This window comes from Pipra filicauda, unplaced genomic scaffold, assembly GCF_003945595.2.
Source record: "Pipra filicauda isolate LSUMZ 115617 unplaced genomic scaffold, ASM394559v2 scaffold291_size933811_pilon, whole genome shotgun sequence".
NCBI classification, from domain to species: Eukaryota; Metazoa; Chordata; class Aves; order Passeriformes; family Pipridae; genus Pipra; species Pipra filicauda.
The window spans coordinates 793368-809705 of NW_024104411.1; the positions used below are offsets into that span (position 1 = coordinate 793368).

General features: G+C 48.2%; 1 protein-coding gene across 5 annotated transcripts in view; it reads left to right on the forward strand.

The window, feature by feature from the left end:
• MYT1 (myelin transcription factor 1) overlaps window positions 1–16338 on the forward strand; it is a 63843-nt gene that overhangs the window by 32700 nt on the left and 14805 nt on the right. For 4 of the 5 annotated variants that reach the window (XM_027710461.2, XM_027710465.2, XM_027710464.2 and 1 more), the window contains exons 5-14: window positions 3063–3125; window positions 3893–4140; window positions 5104–5973; window positions 6604–6738; window positions 8146–8236; window positions 8761–8874; window positions 10298–10512; window positions 13052–13257; window positions 14146–14415; window positions 15059–15213. In XM_027710461.2, coding sequence (XP_027566262.1) covers window positions 3063–3125; window positions 3893–4140; window positions 5104–5973; window positions 6604–6738; window positions 8146–8236; window positions 8761–8874; window positions 10298–10512; window positions 13052–13257; window positions 14146–14415; window positions 15059–15213 — 2367 coding nt within the window. The remainder of the gene's footprint in view (window positions 1–3062; window positions 3126–3892; window positions 4141–5103; window positions 5974–6603; window positions 6739–8145; window positions 8237–8760; window positions 8875–10297; window positions 10513–13051; window positions 13258–14145; window positions 14416–15058; window positions 15214–16338) is intronic. The other variant, XM_027710463.2, reaches the window with a different exon arrangement.

Sequence of the window (16338 nt, forward strand, 5' to 3'; positions counted from 1 at the left end):
TTGATAAAACATGTCAGGAACCACAAGACTTAAAGGGATGAAAACAGGAGCTCTGGAAAGGGTCACATTAGACTGAAGCAACCCTCTGTCCAATCCCACATCTAAACCCCAGCAAAATCTAATGCCCATGTTTTTTATTCCAGGATCATTAGGGACAACATCCTACTAACCAACTAACCACAGTTTCTTTTCCACATATTTTACAACCTCTTATTCCCCCCAAACAATATAGTGTCACATCACCTCTCGTGCCAGATGCTCCTCCTTTGGCCCCACGTCCTCTGTTCAGCCACTGAGGTCCTGTTGTCACTAATTTAGCAGTGCTGGCTTGCCAACAGCAGCAGCCAAAAGAGCAGGAGTGGAGCCTCTGCAGCCCCACAGAGCTTCTTAATAGATATAACAGCCTCCCCCACCTCTAAGCTCCCATTAAACCTTTCACAAGGGCTTTTGCAAGAGGTAGGAGTCTTTAACCTGGACAGGCACTAATAGCAGGGGCTGCCTCTCCTAGCAGCCTTCCTTAGAAAGCCGTGTGTGTCAAAGAGTAATTGGACCTTAACCAACCCAATTTCAGAGCATTTCTGCTCCTCCACTCTCCTATTACTCTGGAGAGCCGGGAGGAGCGAGAGGTGGGCATGCCCCTTCTCCAACTTTTATTGCTGAACACTTGAGTGGAGGTGGTAATTGGAGCAGGTGACATATCTAAGGGGCAGGACAGAGTGCTCCACAAAGCCATCTCTGCAGCTGTCACCTAATTGCCTGAATAACTGGACGATTAATCGACTAATTGGAAGCAGGGCATCGTCTGCATAACAATAAGAAGCCCTTTTGTCAAGCAGATGAAGGCTGGAGAGAGGGGGAGAGCTGGTCGGTGTGGTGGCTTTCGAGAGATGGAGAGCAGCTCTAATAGACCTCGAAGCTCCTTTCCCCTTTTGGGACTCCTGCCAAAATACACGAAACCTCCCCAAAGGAGAGAGGGGAGGGGAAACCTGGCCCAGAGCATGTCGAGCATCACCTCTGTGCTGGTGCTTTTTAAAGGCATTAAATTAACACATTGAAGCCAGAAACATCCCAAATCGGCACCTGCCTTGGCAAACCTCGATGCTCAACCACTTGGCTCTTTCCTACGTACTTTTTATTGCAGGCTTCATTTCACCACATCAAAAATGGGGTGGGGGATAATTAGCTTTAATTGATACAGGAAAACTTATAAAAGCCTGTAACATCTTCATCAGAGCTGCTCTTGTTTCCCACCGAATAAGCCTTTTTCAGGCAAGTCACTGGTGACATAAACACTGCTCTGTCTCTTGGTGTGCAGTCACTGGAAGCGTGTCTGGGGCTGCTCGGGACACAGCAGCCTCAGTCAGGACTGAGGGCAATTAAAATTAAATAGACTTTTAGATCATGAGCAGCAAAGGGGGGAGCTCCCTCTTCCAGTTGCGCATGTTAGTGGGATAAGATCTTTTTCTGTCTGACCTCGAATGTTCTGCTGGAGAAAGGGACACCTCACTGCCAGGCCAGACCCTGGGTGTGGTGGGGCTTGGGCTGTGTGTGGATGTCAAAAGAGCTGGGACCCATCCCCCAAGTGATGGCATCGGAGGATGCTTCAAACCAGGCCACAAGCAAAGGGGACAGCAGGGAGGGGGACTTGTCTTGGAGGAGCCAGGAGGTGCAGCTTCCACCCACCCAGAGAGCTGTGTCCCTTTAGTGGATGTGCTGCCACCATTTGCCCTCTCAGCATCAGCTTTGCTAATCTAAATCAAGCTGGTCTCCCTGGAGGAAGGATTCCTACTCTCCTGACAGTTCAGCAGCCCTTTTCTGTCCTGCTTTTGGGTTGAATTATATTCTTTGAACACAGCAATCTGACTTGTATTGTGGGGAGTTGAACCATTAATAACCCACCAGTGCCCCCAGAGCTGCTACACCCATTAGTGCAGTCAGACCTTCCGTGTCCTCAGCTTTTTGCAAGGGCTGAGCTCTCTGCTGAGAGCAGAAATTCTGAGTCCCTAAAGCCTGACTTGGCACTTGATACTATTTAATGTTGTCCCGTGATTTTTACTCTAAGAATAACAGGCTGGCCAGATCCCCTCTGGGCTGGTGATGCCTTCTCCCTTTGCACTGTCATCGAGAGATTTCATTAGTGCTTCCAACTTCCTGGGCTGAGGGTGATACAGTGCTAAATGAGGTTATTAATCCTACACGACTCCAGAATTCCTCAGACATCAGGCAAGTCACTTGGGCATCCTATAATCAATGCCATAATCTGGTTTTGCCAGAAAATGTTTGCTTTAATGCTTCTTATCTGGAGCCCTTACAGCTCCTGAAGCTGGGACTAATTACCCCTGCAGGGAAGGCGTGTGGTCCCGTGCAGAGGGATGCTCAAGCGAAGGCAGCGGTGGCTGAGAGTGTGGCTCAGAGCTCCCTGCAAGTCTTTAACTCACCCTCTTCTGCAGAGCAGCAGGGAAAAAAATGCAGGGATTTGGGAGATCTGGTCACCTAAATCCCATTCATCCCTCCAAAAGTGGGGCTCTGAGGTGCTTTTGAGGATTTTAGTCCTGGTGATCTTCACCCATATTGCTCTGCCAAAAACCTCCTTGACCTACTTTTCTGAAAACCACCCATTTCTTGCTGTAAGGAACTCCAGTTTCTTGATAAGCCACCAAATAAGGAAAAAACCTGTGTTTTCCTCCTGAGAAAAACAAAACTGGAGTGGCAGCGGGGAGGCAGAGCGCAGTAGCTGTCTGCCTTTAAAAGCTTGCTCTTACACACGCAAATCTTTAATTAAACATACTCATAAAACTATAGTGAACCCGTTCATCTAATTAAATGGGGTGAGTAATTTCATTAATTTTTAGCAAACTGCAGGGCTGCTCTCCTGCCCTCCTCCCTTGGAATTCAAAGGGACAAACTGAACCATTTGAGGGAAATTATCTTCCCGTTTCCAGTTATTTTGTTCCTTGGGCACAGGACCTGTTTAACTGACCATAGTTTATACACTTCTAATTAAACAGTAATTCCCAAAGTCCTATTGCTGTTCTTGATGTTTTGCTTTTTTCCCTCTCAAGCTGTCCAACCCCAGGCTGTAACGGCTCAGGACACATCCGTGGGAAGTACGCGAGACACAGAAGGTGAGGCTGCATTGGAGGTAGTGGAGTGGAAAACTGTGAGCAAGAAACCCAGACACAGAGGTTCACTGGAGAAAATCTGATTTAGACCAGCAACCCAACCCCTCTGTCCCAAATCTGCCCACTAGAGAGCTGGTTTCTGTCTCTCCATCAGTCCCCAAGGGATCCTGGGGAGGTCTGCCTCTCCAGGCTGACAGCAACCTTCCTACAGACCCCAAAACATGGCAGAAGTACCTGACTCAGGTGCCAGGGGTTGGTGGGAGCTGCTGACAGGCAGAGATTTTGGTCTGCTCGGTGTCTCTATGGATGGGGAGGGGAAAAAAGAACACAGTCTGCCTTTGAGGCCATGCCAGCCTTAACTGATGGTTATCATCACCCTATAATGGTGAAATTGGAGCAGTTGGTGGATGAGCCCCAGGGTCCAGTTCTGCATCCCCTGCCTGGTTTCATGGTCCTGATGCCTATCACCAACAGTGGTGCTGGGAGCTGCTGATCCTGCTGCTCCTTGGACAGCAACTGCAAGGAAGCTGCACCCCAGCATCCGTGCTCTCATTTCTGAAAAAAGTTGATGTAGTTGCACGAAGTCATGATCTGAGAGCAGATCTGGCCATGCAGGGTTAAAACAGCTAAAAAATCTGGGCTGCTGGATGGTCTTTTTGGTAGTATTTGTATATTTGTCCCACTTGCCTTTGCCTAACCAGTTGGGATGAGGCAGCCAGGCCTTTCTCACTTGGCAATGCCTTCTCTCTGCTCCTTGACCCCATCTGCAGTTTACAAAGCTGCCCTCTCGCAAAGAAGAGGAAACTTCAGGATGCAGAGGCCGAACATCTGGTGTCGAAGAGAAAATCCCACCCTCTCAAACTGGCCTTGGATGAAGGCTACAACGTCGACAGCGACGGCAGCGAGGAGGCCGAGGCGAAGGAGGAGTCTGGCTCCGATGAGTCGGAGGGGATGCTGGAGGAGGATGAGGCGGAGACGATGGAGCAGGAGGAGACCCGCAGCCCCGAGCAGGCAGAAGGTGCTTTATCATTATTGATTGCAGAGCTGTGTTCTGCAGATGAAGAAAGGGCAGGGAGTGTTAACAACCAGGAGTTATAGCTCCTCTGAATTATGTACAGGATGGGTCCTTCAATTATTGCACTGGGTGGAAGCAACACAGCAAAGCTCTGCTCAAGCTGAGAGGGGACACACAGTGATTGTCTCCAGCGTCATAAAAGTGAGAGCTTTTCCACCAGGGATGCTCCCTGGGGAAAGACACATGGAAAGCAGAGAGGAACTTGCTGTGTGGCTCAGGTGGTAGCGGGGAAGGCAGCCAGGGTCCCACACTGGTGCTGAGAGGGGCTCAGCAGGAGTCATGCCCCTGGCCAGATCCAGCTGCTATCCAAGAGGAGGAGTGACCAGCAAAGGAGATGAGTCTTCAGCCAGGGTCCTGACAGTGTCTTGCTCACCGCTTTGGAGCCCTGGTCTGGGGAGCACTGGGAGCAGGGGGGTGAGATGGCTGCTGATGGGACAGGGTATGTGTGAGAGGGTAGGAAGAGCTGGGAACATGGCAAATCTTAACCCCCATGATTTCCCTTCCATGTGGAAATTCCCTTTCTACCTACCATCCTCAAATGCAATAAATTAGGCCATGCCAGGGGTAGAACAGCCAGGCTCTGGTTTCAGATAAGTTTAAATACAAAAAAGAAATGTTTATGGGTTTACATAATTACTTTCTTTTCCTCCTTTCTTTTTCCCCTTTCTTTTTTTCCTCCCTTTCTTTTTCCCCTTTCTTTTTTTCTCCCTTTTTTTTTGCCCCCCTTTTCTCTTTCCCCCTTTCCTCATTCCCTCTTTCCTCCCTTCTCCTCTTTCCTCTTTTCTCCTCTTTTTCCTTCCCTTCCTTCTTTTCCCCCTTTCTTCTTTTCCTCCTTTTTTTTTTCCTTTTTTGTCTTTTCCTTCTTTCTCCCTTTTTCTTTCTATTCCTTCTTTCCCCCCTCCTCAGAGAGAAGCCCAGCAAAATCAACCCATTATGGACAAAACACAGCATCAAGTACATCTGGGCCCAGCAAGGCCAACTACAGCAGCTACCAAGAAATAATTGCCAACTCCCTCCTAAACCTGGGACAAATAGCAGAGGAAACCCTCGCCATCGAGGGGCAGCTGCCCGAAGCAGAGCTGCAGGTCTCCAAGCCACCATCTGACGTTGTGCATTTGGTCCATGAGGATGCGGGAGAGGAGCTGGTGGAAGAGGAGTGCGACAAGGAGATCATCATCCAGACAGAGGATGCGGAGGAGGTCATCGAGGTCACCAGTGAGCGCAGCAGCGAGTTGTGTCCAGAGCACCGGGATGATGCCACCTGCGAGGAGTCCTGTAAACTGGAGAAGGCTGAGGCAGAAGAAGAAGATGAGGAGGAGGAGGAAGAAGAGGATGAGGAGGAGGAAGAGGAGGAGGAGGATGATGAGGAGGAGGAAGAAGAGGAAGAAGATGAGGATGAAGAGGAGGAGGAGATGGCTCCTGAAGTGATCTGCGAAGAAGCTCCTCACACTTCTCAGGACACGCAGAAAAGCCACTGTGAAGGGCAGTTCAGCCCAAAGCCTGAGTACTCGGTCATCGTGGAGGTCCGGTCGGACGATGACAAGGACGACGACGCCCGGTCCCAGAAATCAGCCGTGACCGACGAGTCAGAGATGTACGACATGATGACAAGGGGGAACCTGGGGCTGCTGGAACAAGCCATCGCGCTGAAAGCTGAGCAGGTGAAGATCGTGCGGGAGCCCAGCCGGCTGCCAGGAGAACACGTAAAGCACTTCCAGGTGGATGACAAACAGAGCAAACCGCTGGACAGCATCCGAAAGAGCTACTACGGCAAAGGTACAGGGGCAAACCTCTCCTTCCTTTCCCAATAAAAGAGGTGAACTTGTCTGCTCAGCACCCTGTGATAATCAGGCTGATGGTGGGGGAGATCACAGCCCACTGGGAGAATTTAGCCACAAATCCTCAATGCCCAGAGGGATGGGGACATCCTAGAGGTCAACAGCGAATGCACAAAATGATGATGAGCCCTACACCATCCTTCCTCTCAGCAGAGGAATTGCTTGGCTAAATTGTCCATTGGCCTTGAAAATCTGAGTCTGAGCTGCAGGGCTGGTTTAAAACACAAGGGGGTTTTAAAGTAGAGGTAGGAGTCTGGTCACAGGAACACGAGGGGCAGGGGCTTTGGCATCCTCTGGCACTGAGCTGGTTACCTGCTCAGTCACTGTGAGTTGCTCCATGCTCCAAACTGGGTTTCTTCCTCAAATTACTTTACTGATTCCAATTTTTTCAACTTCCTGTGTTACAATTCCACCTCCAGGAAAAAAAACTTCCAAACCCAAAGTCTCTCTCTGTTTGACTGCAAAAGCGGTAGGGGAAGCACCCTCAGCAATTTTTTGTCTCCTTTCCACCTCTTCCCCTCCAAATCCACTAACCTGTTCCCCACCGCCCTTTCCCCACAATCCTCAGATCCTTCGAGACCCGAGAAGCGAGAAATCAAGTGTCCGACTCCTGGCTGTGACGGGACCGGCCACGTCACGGGGCTTTACCCTCATCACCGCAGCCTCTCCGGCTGCCCGCACAAAGACAGGATCCCCCCCGAGAGTGAGTACATGGTGGGATAACAAGGGCTGCTTAAATTATTCTGAGGCCTTATTTCCTAAGGGGAATTTCACATCTGATGGGTAGCGCTGCCTCAAAGCTCTCCAGATAATCCCAAATGATGTGAGTTTTATGGCTGAGTCTCTAGCACGAGCCTGATGTTATTCCTTGGAGTATAACAGAGTTTTTGGCGTGGGATGGTGCTTTTCCAGGTTGATCCTGGATGCTGCTATCCACCAAAGTGTTATTGCTACTCACAGGAAATGTGATGGAGATTTGCTTGGAAGTCCTGCCCTTCTTAAAGATTTTTAGCACCATCCTGTGGAGAACGAGGTCCCTTCTCTGAAAATCAAAGGGGGGCTTTAAAAATGCCTGCCCACCTCCAGGAGTGTGTTAAGCAGTGCCCATCTTTACACCGAAAGTCACATGTTATTCCCCATATGGGATATCTTTTGGGAAGAAGGGGATATTATTCTTCCTTGCTGTCCAAACATGTGGACATGCAGGAAAGGAGAGGAGTCATTCAGGATGTACAGGGTAGCTGAGTCTTCTTCTATGCTCTTATCACTGTAAAATTCACAAGGTGATATATCAAGATTCACCTGTTCTACAGAAAATATTTATCATCATCATAGCAGATTTCTGTATATGCATGGAGAGATATTTTATTTCTGCCTCTCTACCAGCATCCTAAATAGCTTTCCCTGCATAGATACATAAAAATCAAGGTTGCATGTTTATGATAATGGCATAATAGACCACAAAAAAAAAAAAAAAAAAAGGAGCCCTTCCTTATCAGTAATTTCAAAGGTTGCAGACCTGCCATAAACACAGATCTACAGGAAACAAGAAGAAAGTACAGCTATCTTCACAGGCTGGAATGCAAAAAAAAGAAAATTAATAAATAACTAACACAAGCTGTGTGCTTTGCAAAAGCTTGCAGATCAAATTATTTTCTTTACTTCTAAGGTCAGTGCTGCAGGAAGCAATAATCCTGAAGATTAAAATTAAAAAAAAAAAAATCAAACAAAGACCAGTCCTAAGGATAAAAGCAGAGATACAACTTCAATCACTTAAAACTACCTGAAATTGGGAGAACTGGTTCCAAAACATGGATGGGCAGGAGGGACTAGATGGGGGAAACCGGATTGCAATCAGAAAACGAGGAGAAAGCCCAGGCTGTGTGTAGAGATGCTAATCTAGTGCTGACCTGAGTGCTGCTGCCTTGAAAATCTTTTTTTTTTTTTTTCTCCACAAACTCTAACTACGACATTTCACGTTCCCTGATTTCTAGGAAACCAGCGTACAAGACTTGATGGTTTTGTCTTTTTTTTTTTTTCCTTCTCTCTGATTTTTATTAAGTTGTTTTTGTTTCCCTTCCCCTCTCCCCTTCCCCTTCTTGCTCTGAAGTCTTGGCGATGCACGAGAACGTGTTGAAATGCCCCACCCCAGGCTGCACAGGACAGGGTCACGTCAACAGCAACCGCAACACGCACAGGAGGTACCAGCTTTGGCTTCTTCTTATAAGGGTGCAGTGACAGGACAAGAAGGAATGGCTTCCCCCTGCCAGAGCACAGGGTTAGATTGGATATTAGGAAGAAATTCTTCCCTGAGAGGGTGGGGAGGCCCTGGCACAGGTTGCCCAGAGAAGTTGTGGCTGCCCCATCCCTGGAAGTGTCCAAGGCCAGGTTGGACAGGGCCTGGAGCAACCTGGGGTAGTGGAAGGTGTCCCTGCCCATGGCAGGGGGTTGGAACTAGTTGAGCTTTAAGGTCCTTTCCAAGCCAAACCTTTCTATAAATCATGATTCTATGTTAATGTGATTGCAGGTGCAAGGTGAGTTTGTCTCATTACTCGTTCAGTGTGGAAGAAGCAAATGTTTCTCATGGGCTTAGTGTAGCTCTGGGTCCCTGAAATGAAGGTTTTCATGCTCACTCCTCATGCTTGGTTTTCTTTTCTCTTTTTTTATCTTCTTTCAAAAAAAAAAAACCAAACAACAAAACAACAAACAAACCGAACTCCCACAGTTTATCTGGGTGCCCCATTGCTGCTGCTGAAAAATTAGCCAAATCACATGAAAAGCAACAAACCCAGTCTGGTGATCCTTCAAAGACCAGTTCCAACTCTGACCGAATACTCAGGTAAGCGGGAGAGCAAAGCCCAGCACCACATCCCTGCGCTGCCCCAGCCCTCCCTGCCAGGCCACGCTCCCAGGAGCTGTATCTTGATACTGCTGAGTCCTGTTATTATGATCATAGGTCTCGCCAAGGTGGGGAGATATTTAATTGATGGTCCCAGGGAGAGCATTGAGGACAATGAATTGCTTCTGTAGCATCAATTAATGCTGAGGCTACAGGCCAAAGGGTTTTACCAGTGCAGCAGAAGGCACTTGTGCCGATCGCTCTGCAGCACAAACTGCCAGCCAGTGATGGCTATTATATTAGCATTATAAGTAGGGTGGACTCAGGGAGGGGGAGGAGGAGATTTAGGCTACATACAAATCACTCCATGGCAGTTGCGTGTAAGTCCACCTGCTTTTCTTCCTTAGCCCGCGCGGTTCAGGGGAGAAGAACCTGCCACTCATTCCCAAACCAATCACATTTGTTTTGATATTTCGCCCATCTCTATCTTCCCGGGAGAAAGGCCTGTCTCACATTAAGGATGTCCCTGATAGATGCTGGCTTCCGCAGCTGATGTGATTCATGAGGCTACAGATGGATCGTAATATGGTTTGTTATTTTGCAGCGAGAGCAGGATAAAAACCGCGGTGCGAGCCCCGAGCAGCACTCCCACAAAGGCATCGAGCTCTGATTAATTTATTTATTTGCTCCCCAGGACTGCTGAGCACCCTGGTGCACCAGTGCTCGGTGCTTTGGAAAGGCCATTTAGGGCGATTACTTATTTATTTGCAGCGGAGCCTGCACCGGGCACAGAGCGCTCTGAGCGCATCACGAGGACGGCCCATGCTCCAAGGAGCTCCCGCTCCGAGGAGTCACTGGTGGAAAGAGGTCACGGGAAGGAGAATAACAATAGGCCATTTATATACAATTTATATGCAAGACAAATTGATTCATGATAGGCAGCCCCGCCGAAGCGGGGCTCTAGGAGGGACTGCAGGCAGGGGAGAGGCCCTGGTGCCTCTGCAACGAACCTGCAGTGGGGAGTGGAGCTGAACTGGGGTCCTCACGCCTTTGTGTGCCACCCCGTGTCATGGGTCCCATGAGTGAGTGATACCCATTCCTGTGCTGTGTTGGAAAATGCTGCCATGCCACAGCAGTGGGCAGGACTGTTGTTTCGGATGAGATTGACATCTCGGTGTTTTGTTTAAAAAAGAGGAAAAAAAAAAGAAAAAAAAAGGGTGAAAAAATAAAAATGGAACCTAAGAGATCCAAACCAGCTGCAGACTTGCTGAGGGAGCGCAAAAGGGCTGTTGCTGCCTCCTCATGCCCAGCAAGCCCTCGGGAACAAGGTGCAGCTACACATCCCCATCACGTCTAGTCCCCTCCCAACAGTCATCTCACCAAGGAAAGGAGAAATAATTGCTGCTCCTTGTTTCATCCTCAGGCCTATGTGCTTTGTGAAGCAACTGGAGATCCCTCAGTACGGAAGCTACCGGCCCAACATGGTCCCAGCAACCCCACGGGCCAACCTGGCCAAGGAGCTGGAGAAGTACTCCAAGGTCACCTTCGATTATGCAAGTTTTGATGCTCAGGTTTTTGGCAAACGCATGCTTGCCCCAAAGATTCAGACTAGCGAAACCTCACCTAAAGCCTTTAAATGTAAGTTGGGAGCAGGGATGGGCTGGGTTTCTGCATTTTCTGACTTTGTCAGCACGTTGTGAAGGCTCTTGGGATTGTGGCTTTGGGGTGATGGGAGAGGCTTGGGGCTGAACTGCTGGATCCCTCCTGGGATGGGGAGGCTGAGATGAGAGGAGCCCATGGCCGCTGGTAAAGTTTTGCTTGGAGGAGAGTTGCTTTGGCCTCAGCTTTTGGAAGAACTGTAGTGTGAACATTAATCTCAGTGATGTCTCGAGGTGGGAGAAGTTACACAGCTGTCCTCAGTTGGTCCCCATTGCTTTGCAGCTCGTATCTATTGATCTGTCTTTCCTCATCTAGCTAAATGGATTACAGTTTTCTTCTCTTCCATCTTATATATGACCCATTCCACCCATTTGTCTTTCCTGCCGTGCTCTGCTCTCCAGCTCTGCTACCTATCGATCACCCACCTCTATCTTCCAGCTCTCTCATGTCGTAGCCACCCACCTCTGCTCTGTTCTGAGGACCTTGCACTGGTTATAACACTGTGGGTGAAAATGAAATGGATAAATAAACCCTGAGGGGCTGGGCTGTTGTGGCAGGAGGGACACTGCATGGGAAGATAGCCTGTGCAAAAGTGTTAAACCTCCCCCTTCCCTTTGACACCAGCCATGTACCTGAAGACATCTTTCTGAGGGGGGAAAAAAAAAGAAAGATTTAGGAGCCCAGTTTGCAGAAGTCAGCAGCCTCAAGAGGGCTTTCTGTCTGGCTAATCCCACTTCCACAATCCTGTTTAATCCTGATGCAGCTGCTCTGTAAAAAAGTGCTTGTACTTGAAAGCATCCTGGTTGTTGCACTACAATGGGAGTGCCCTTTATTACAGTACTAAATCTGTACAGGATCAGACAATGAAATTGGATGGAGGCCAGAGAGCACAACTGCCACTGTCATCCTGGGTTAGGGCTGATGGAAAAGTAATTTGTTTCCCAGCACAAGTGATTCTCTCGTTGAATAGATTGTGTTATTTGCAATATTAGCAAAGAATTTTCAGGGTAATTGTACTGACAAAAATAATTCCAGCAGACCCACTAGGATAATCCTTTCTATTTTTTCTCATCACTTATTTCACTAATTTGCTGATTGCGAGTCTATTAGTGGTAGAAATACTTATGAAATGGAAAAGCATGGCTGAGCCCACGGTGTGAAATTGAAATTGGCATCTCCCGATCCTGAATACTGTCAGGTTGGGAGGGTGGATACCCCACACCCCACCACAAAGACATGGATTAAACCGGACGGGAAAACAAGCAGCCAGACACGAGAATAACCATTCGGGCAAACCTCCAATGAGTTAATCAAAGCGACAGGATGAATATGATTGCCAATCATAGCGGGGAAATCTGCTCCTTTCACTGAGAACTTATTTTAAAGAGATCTTCATCCAGAGGGATTTATATTCCCCTGCATGTGTGTGCATAACTCCCATTAATGTCAATATGCATTATATACGCACGCAACGAGGAAGAAAGCGGTGCTGGGGAAGATTAGTATTTTATAGTGTCTTATATTACAAGTTCATAATGGGAATAATGAAATCACTTTGCTCCATAGCTGCATCAACAGAGGTTGTCTTTGCTTTGCCATCATCAGGCCAAAGCTTAGGAATCTTCCCTGGGTGAGACTCCCCCTAAAGGAGGGGTGGTTTCCCCCAGAAAGGGCACAGTGGAATAAATTCAGAATTTGAAGATTTTGGTAATTGATTCAGAATGCAATCCTGTGACTGTTCTAAATCAGATGATCCTGTTTGCACCCACTGAAACTACTGACTTAGAGGGACCCTGTGTGGGTCAGGTCCCCCCCTAAATGGGACCAGGTTCAAGTCTTATTAATAGGAAATTATTATTTATTATTAGGGAAAGTTTTATTGTGCATTCACCCTGAGAAATACTCACTTTTGTTTCATAGGGTGTGAAGAGAAATTGCATTTCCAGGTTGGCACTGCTGCTGCTGTGACATACAGTAACAGAGTGGCAGCTGTATAATAAATCCAGTTATTCAGGCATATTTAAATGATATGTCAGCTGTCAGGAAATCTGTATTTCACTGCGTTATCCTTGGAAGCTTATATTTTATTACCATGGTTTTTCTAATAATGTAATTTTTTAAATTTTATGTTTTCAAAAGTACTACTAGAAATCTCCCCATAAGACAGCTCTGCAGATAAATTATGGACATACAGAGGACAAAAAAAGAGCCAGGAAGCTTCTCTAGGCCTTCTCTTTTAGCTTCTTCCACCGAGGAGTAGCTCTAACGAAGAAAAGCACTTGTGTTTTGGGTATTGATGGCAGAGTCAGTTAACGAATTAACCTTTCACACCAAGAGACCATTGCACAAGCTGCAGCCAGCATTGCTCCTGTTGCACATCTCGGGCAACAAACCAGCCCTTGGACTGGGAATAACCCCAGGAACTTGTGAATACATTAACTGTGTCAGGCTAACTTCTCTCTGCTGCCCATGCCGGTTATACATCAGCCTTGTGTTGTTCCTTCTCTTTTTATTCCAGCCAAACCTTTTCCAAAGGCCTCTTCCCCCAGCCACAGCCCCTCCAGCAGTTACGTGAAGAGCACTTCATCTTCCTCCACAGGCTTCGACTACTCCCACGACGCTGAGGCTGCGCACATGGCTGCCACTGCCATCCTCAACCTCTCCACACGCTGCTGGGAGATGCCCGAGAATCTCAGCACCAAGCAACAAGAGGCCCCCGGCAAGGTGGGTGCATGTGCCTGGGGACCACTGCCCAGGGGCCAAACTTGAAGTTTGGGATGGGAGAAATACCTTGGTTTACCCTTCCTTTCGTTTCAGTTTTTAAGCGTAGAGGGAATGCAGACACTCATCACAAATCACCCTTTCGCTCCCTGCTTTGGGTGGTGTGGTTTGGAGGAGGTAATCTTGGCTCTCAATGTGCTGTGGAGATGCTCAAATTACCCATGGGAGATGAGCAGCATTGCCAAGCCAAGTCTCAGGTTTAGACTGGTTATTAGGAAAAATTTATTCTCTAAAACAGTGGTCAAGCCCTGGAGCAGGCTACCCAGGGCAGCGGTGGAGTCACCATCCCTGGAGGGATTAAAGTGCCACACGTAGATGTGGCACTTGGGGACATGGTTTAGTGTGTCCTTGGCCATGCTGGGTGAACATTTGGACTCGATGATCTTAGAGGGCTTTTCCAACCCCAACAATTCTGTGATTCTCAGAACTGGTTTCAGTTGCTCACTGATCTGTATCTGATGCCACTTGAGATTCCCCAGTTGCATCCAGACTGATTTCCAGCTATTTTTCAGGGGAACACAGGTTTTCCAGAAGTCCTACGGAGCACCCCGAGCCATGGGCAGATGTTTTGGATCCCATGGGGCATCTTAAGTGGCACTAGATGCCTGTGTTAATCAACTGAGTCAAAATGCCACATGGGATGCATTTTCATGACACCTCCCTCAAATATTTAGGGAAGAGCATCCCTTTTCATTCAGTTCCTCATAACTGATTGTGGAGAGGATGGGACATGAAAAGCTGCCTGCTGCACTGTAAAAGACAAATGGGGGCAAGATCCCCACAGGGAGTTGCTGGCAGCTGCTAACACTGGGCATGTTTCCAACCTTTCAGTCCATGGACATTGAGGTGGATGAAAATGGGACTCTGGACTTGAGTATGAACAAACACCGCAAACGGGAGAGCACCTTTCCCAGCAGCAGCAGCTGCAGCAGCAGTCCCAGCATGAAGTCCCCAGATGTGTCGCAGCGCCAAAACAGCACCAGTGCCACGAGCAGCACCATGACCTCCCCCCAGTCCAGCCAGACCTCCCGCCAGGATGAATGGGATGGGCCCATTGACTACACTAAACCAAACCGTCAGCGAGAAGAGGAGCCAGAAGAGGTGAGAAGTGACTCTTCATGCTTGAATCTCCCTCATGGGCGATTGAATGCCATGTTTGCTCGCACAGTTGTCCTGTTCCCTTCCCCTCCACACACACCTAGTTTGCCCTTTGAGCCTAGGAGAGAAATATTTCTAGCTTTGTCAGTACTATCAGGTATCAGCCAGGGACAAGCAGGCAGGAGGCAGATGGTCTTAGAACCGTTGGCGTTGCAAAGGAAGAACCCACCACTTTCCTTGCCCTGGGTGTGCAGTGCTTTCTTTGTTGTAAATCCTTTCAGCTCATTTGCACCAGTGGTGCTCCTGGTGATGTTTGCCAGGATTTATATCTCCCATGAGCAGAGATGGCCCTGTATGTCACTGACATTAATCCTGCAGGTGGGGAATCCAGCCATGACCCCCTGGCCGGGGTGAGGGAAATCCACATGGAAATCCACGTACAGACACGTTTTACACATTTCTCCTACAAACCCAGGAAATTACAGACTATTGGATCCATGGTTTGGGTACTGTGAGGTGCTTTCAGAGGGCTCAGGAGTGTTGGGAATGCTGCACTCTTAACTGGAATGAAGCTGGGATCTTTCCCACCACAGTTCAGCAGCAATGACCACCACTACAATCCCTGTTCCTGGATCTTTTCTTGCAGTCAGAACCTGCCGCTCACTCTTTTGCCTCCTCGGAAGCTGATGAGCAAGAAGTGTCAGAGGAAAACTTTGAAGAGCGAAAATACCCAGGGGAAGTTACTTTAACCAACTTCAAGCTGAAATTCCTCTCCAAGGACATCAAGAAAGAGCTGCTCACGTAAGTCCTCCTTTTTGTCTCTTCCTCCAAAATCTACTAAATATGTACCTAGCACAGCCAGGCTGGTAGGAGACAAAATTTGCTAGTAAATTAATTTTAAAAATTAGAATTGTAGTTCTCTTTCTTACTGTGGTTGGTCTTAGCTCATCTGAGTGGTTCATATGAAAGCTCAAGAGAAACCCCACCCTCGTACAACAGCTGATCAATGAGGAAAAATACCTTCCTACATGGCCTTACTGTTCAGTGATAAAAAGAACCTATTAGGGAGCTTGGTGCTCTCAGGATTCATGGACAGGGTTGAGGAAACCCCCTTTCTTTTCCTCAGTGTTTCCTGCAAGAGTGTTTCTGGCACAGTGAAGGAGCCTGCCCAATCTCCTGACCCCTTGTTTTAGGGCACTGGGTGATGCTGTGGAGCCAAGAGCACCCAAGGGATCTCAGCACCTTCTTGATGGGGGTGTTGAACCACAAGATGTCTCATTGAGAAGACAGGATTCGTTGGCTTAGAGCAGTGGGTCCCAGCACTGTGATAATCCAGGGTCACAAAGTGTGACCTGGGGCTGCAGCAAAATTGCTGTCAGGCTGCAGTTTGCATTGGAGAGAGACCCTGCCCCAGCTTACATCTCTCTATTCATCGGGTGGGTGGAAGTACTGACCTAGATCTGTGCTATTAGATGAAGTATTGCTCTGCATCCACACTGATTCCCATAGGAATGGTTGATGTTTAAGAGTTTGATCCAAACATGGCAGCTTGGACCTCGGTCTGACCTAACAGCACCTCGGGATCAGGCTGGAAGTCTCCCCTCCCAGGCATCCCAGCTGTTCTTGGCTTCTTTCCTGTGTATCTGACCCCCCTGTATGTTAAACAGGGAAGAGCTGGTGGGCACTGTTTTACTGACCTTATACAACTCGCTCATTACTTGGCTTCTGCAGGCAGGAGGCTGAGGGAGCAGACAGGCAGGGAGGAGATCTGTGGGGGAGAGCAGCAGCAGTATCTTCTCTAAATGAGCAAAGCACAGACCAGCTGCCCTTATCCAAAGCTCTAAAGGCTTTTTTAAAACCCAGCAGCACCGTGAATAGCAATTTCTGAGGTAGAGCCCTGAAGTCCTCCCGTGTCTTAATTTTATT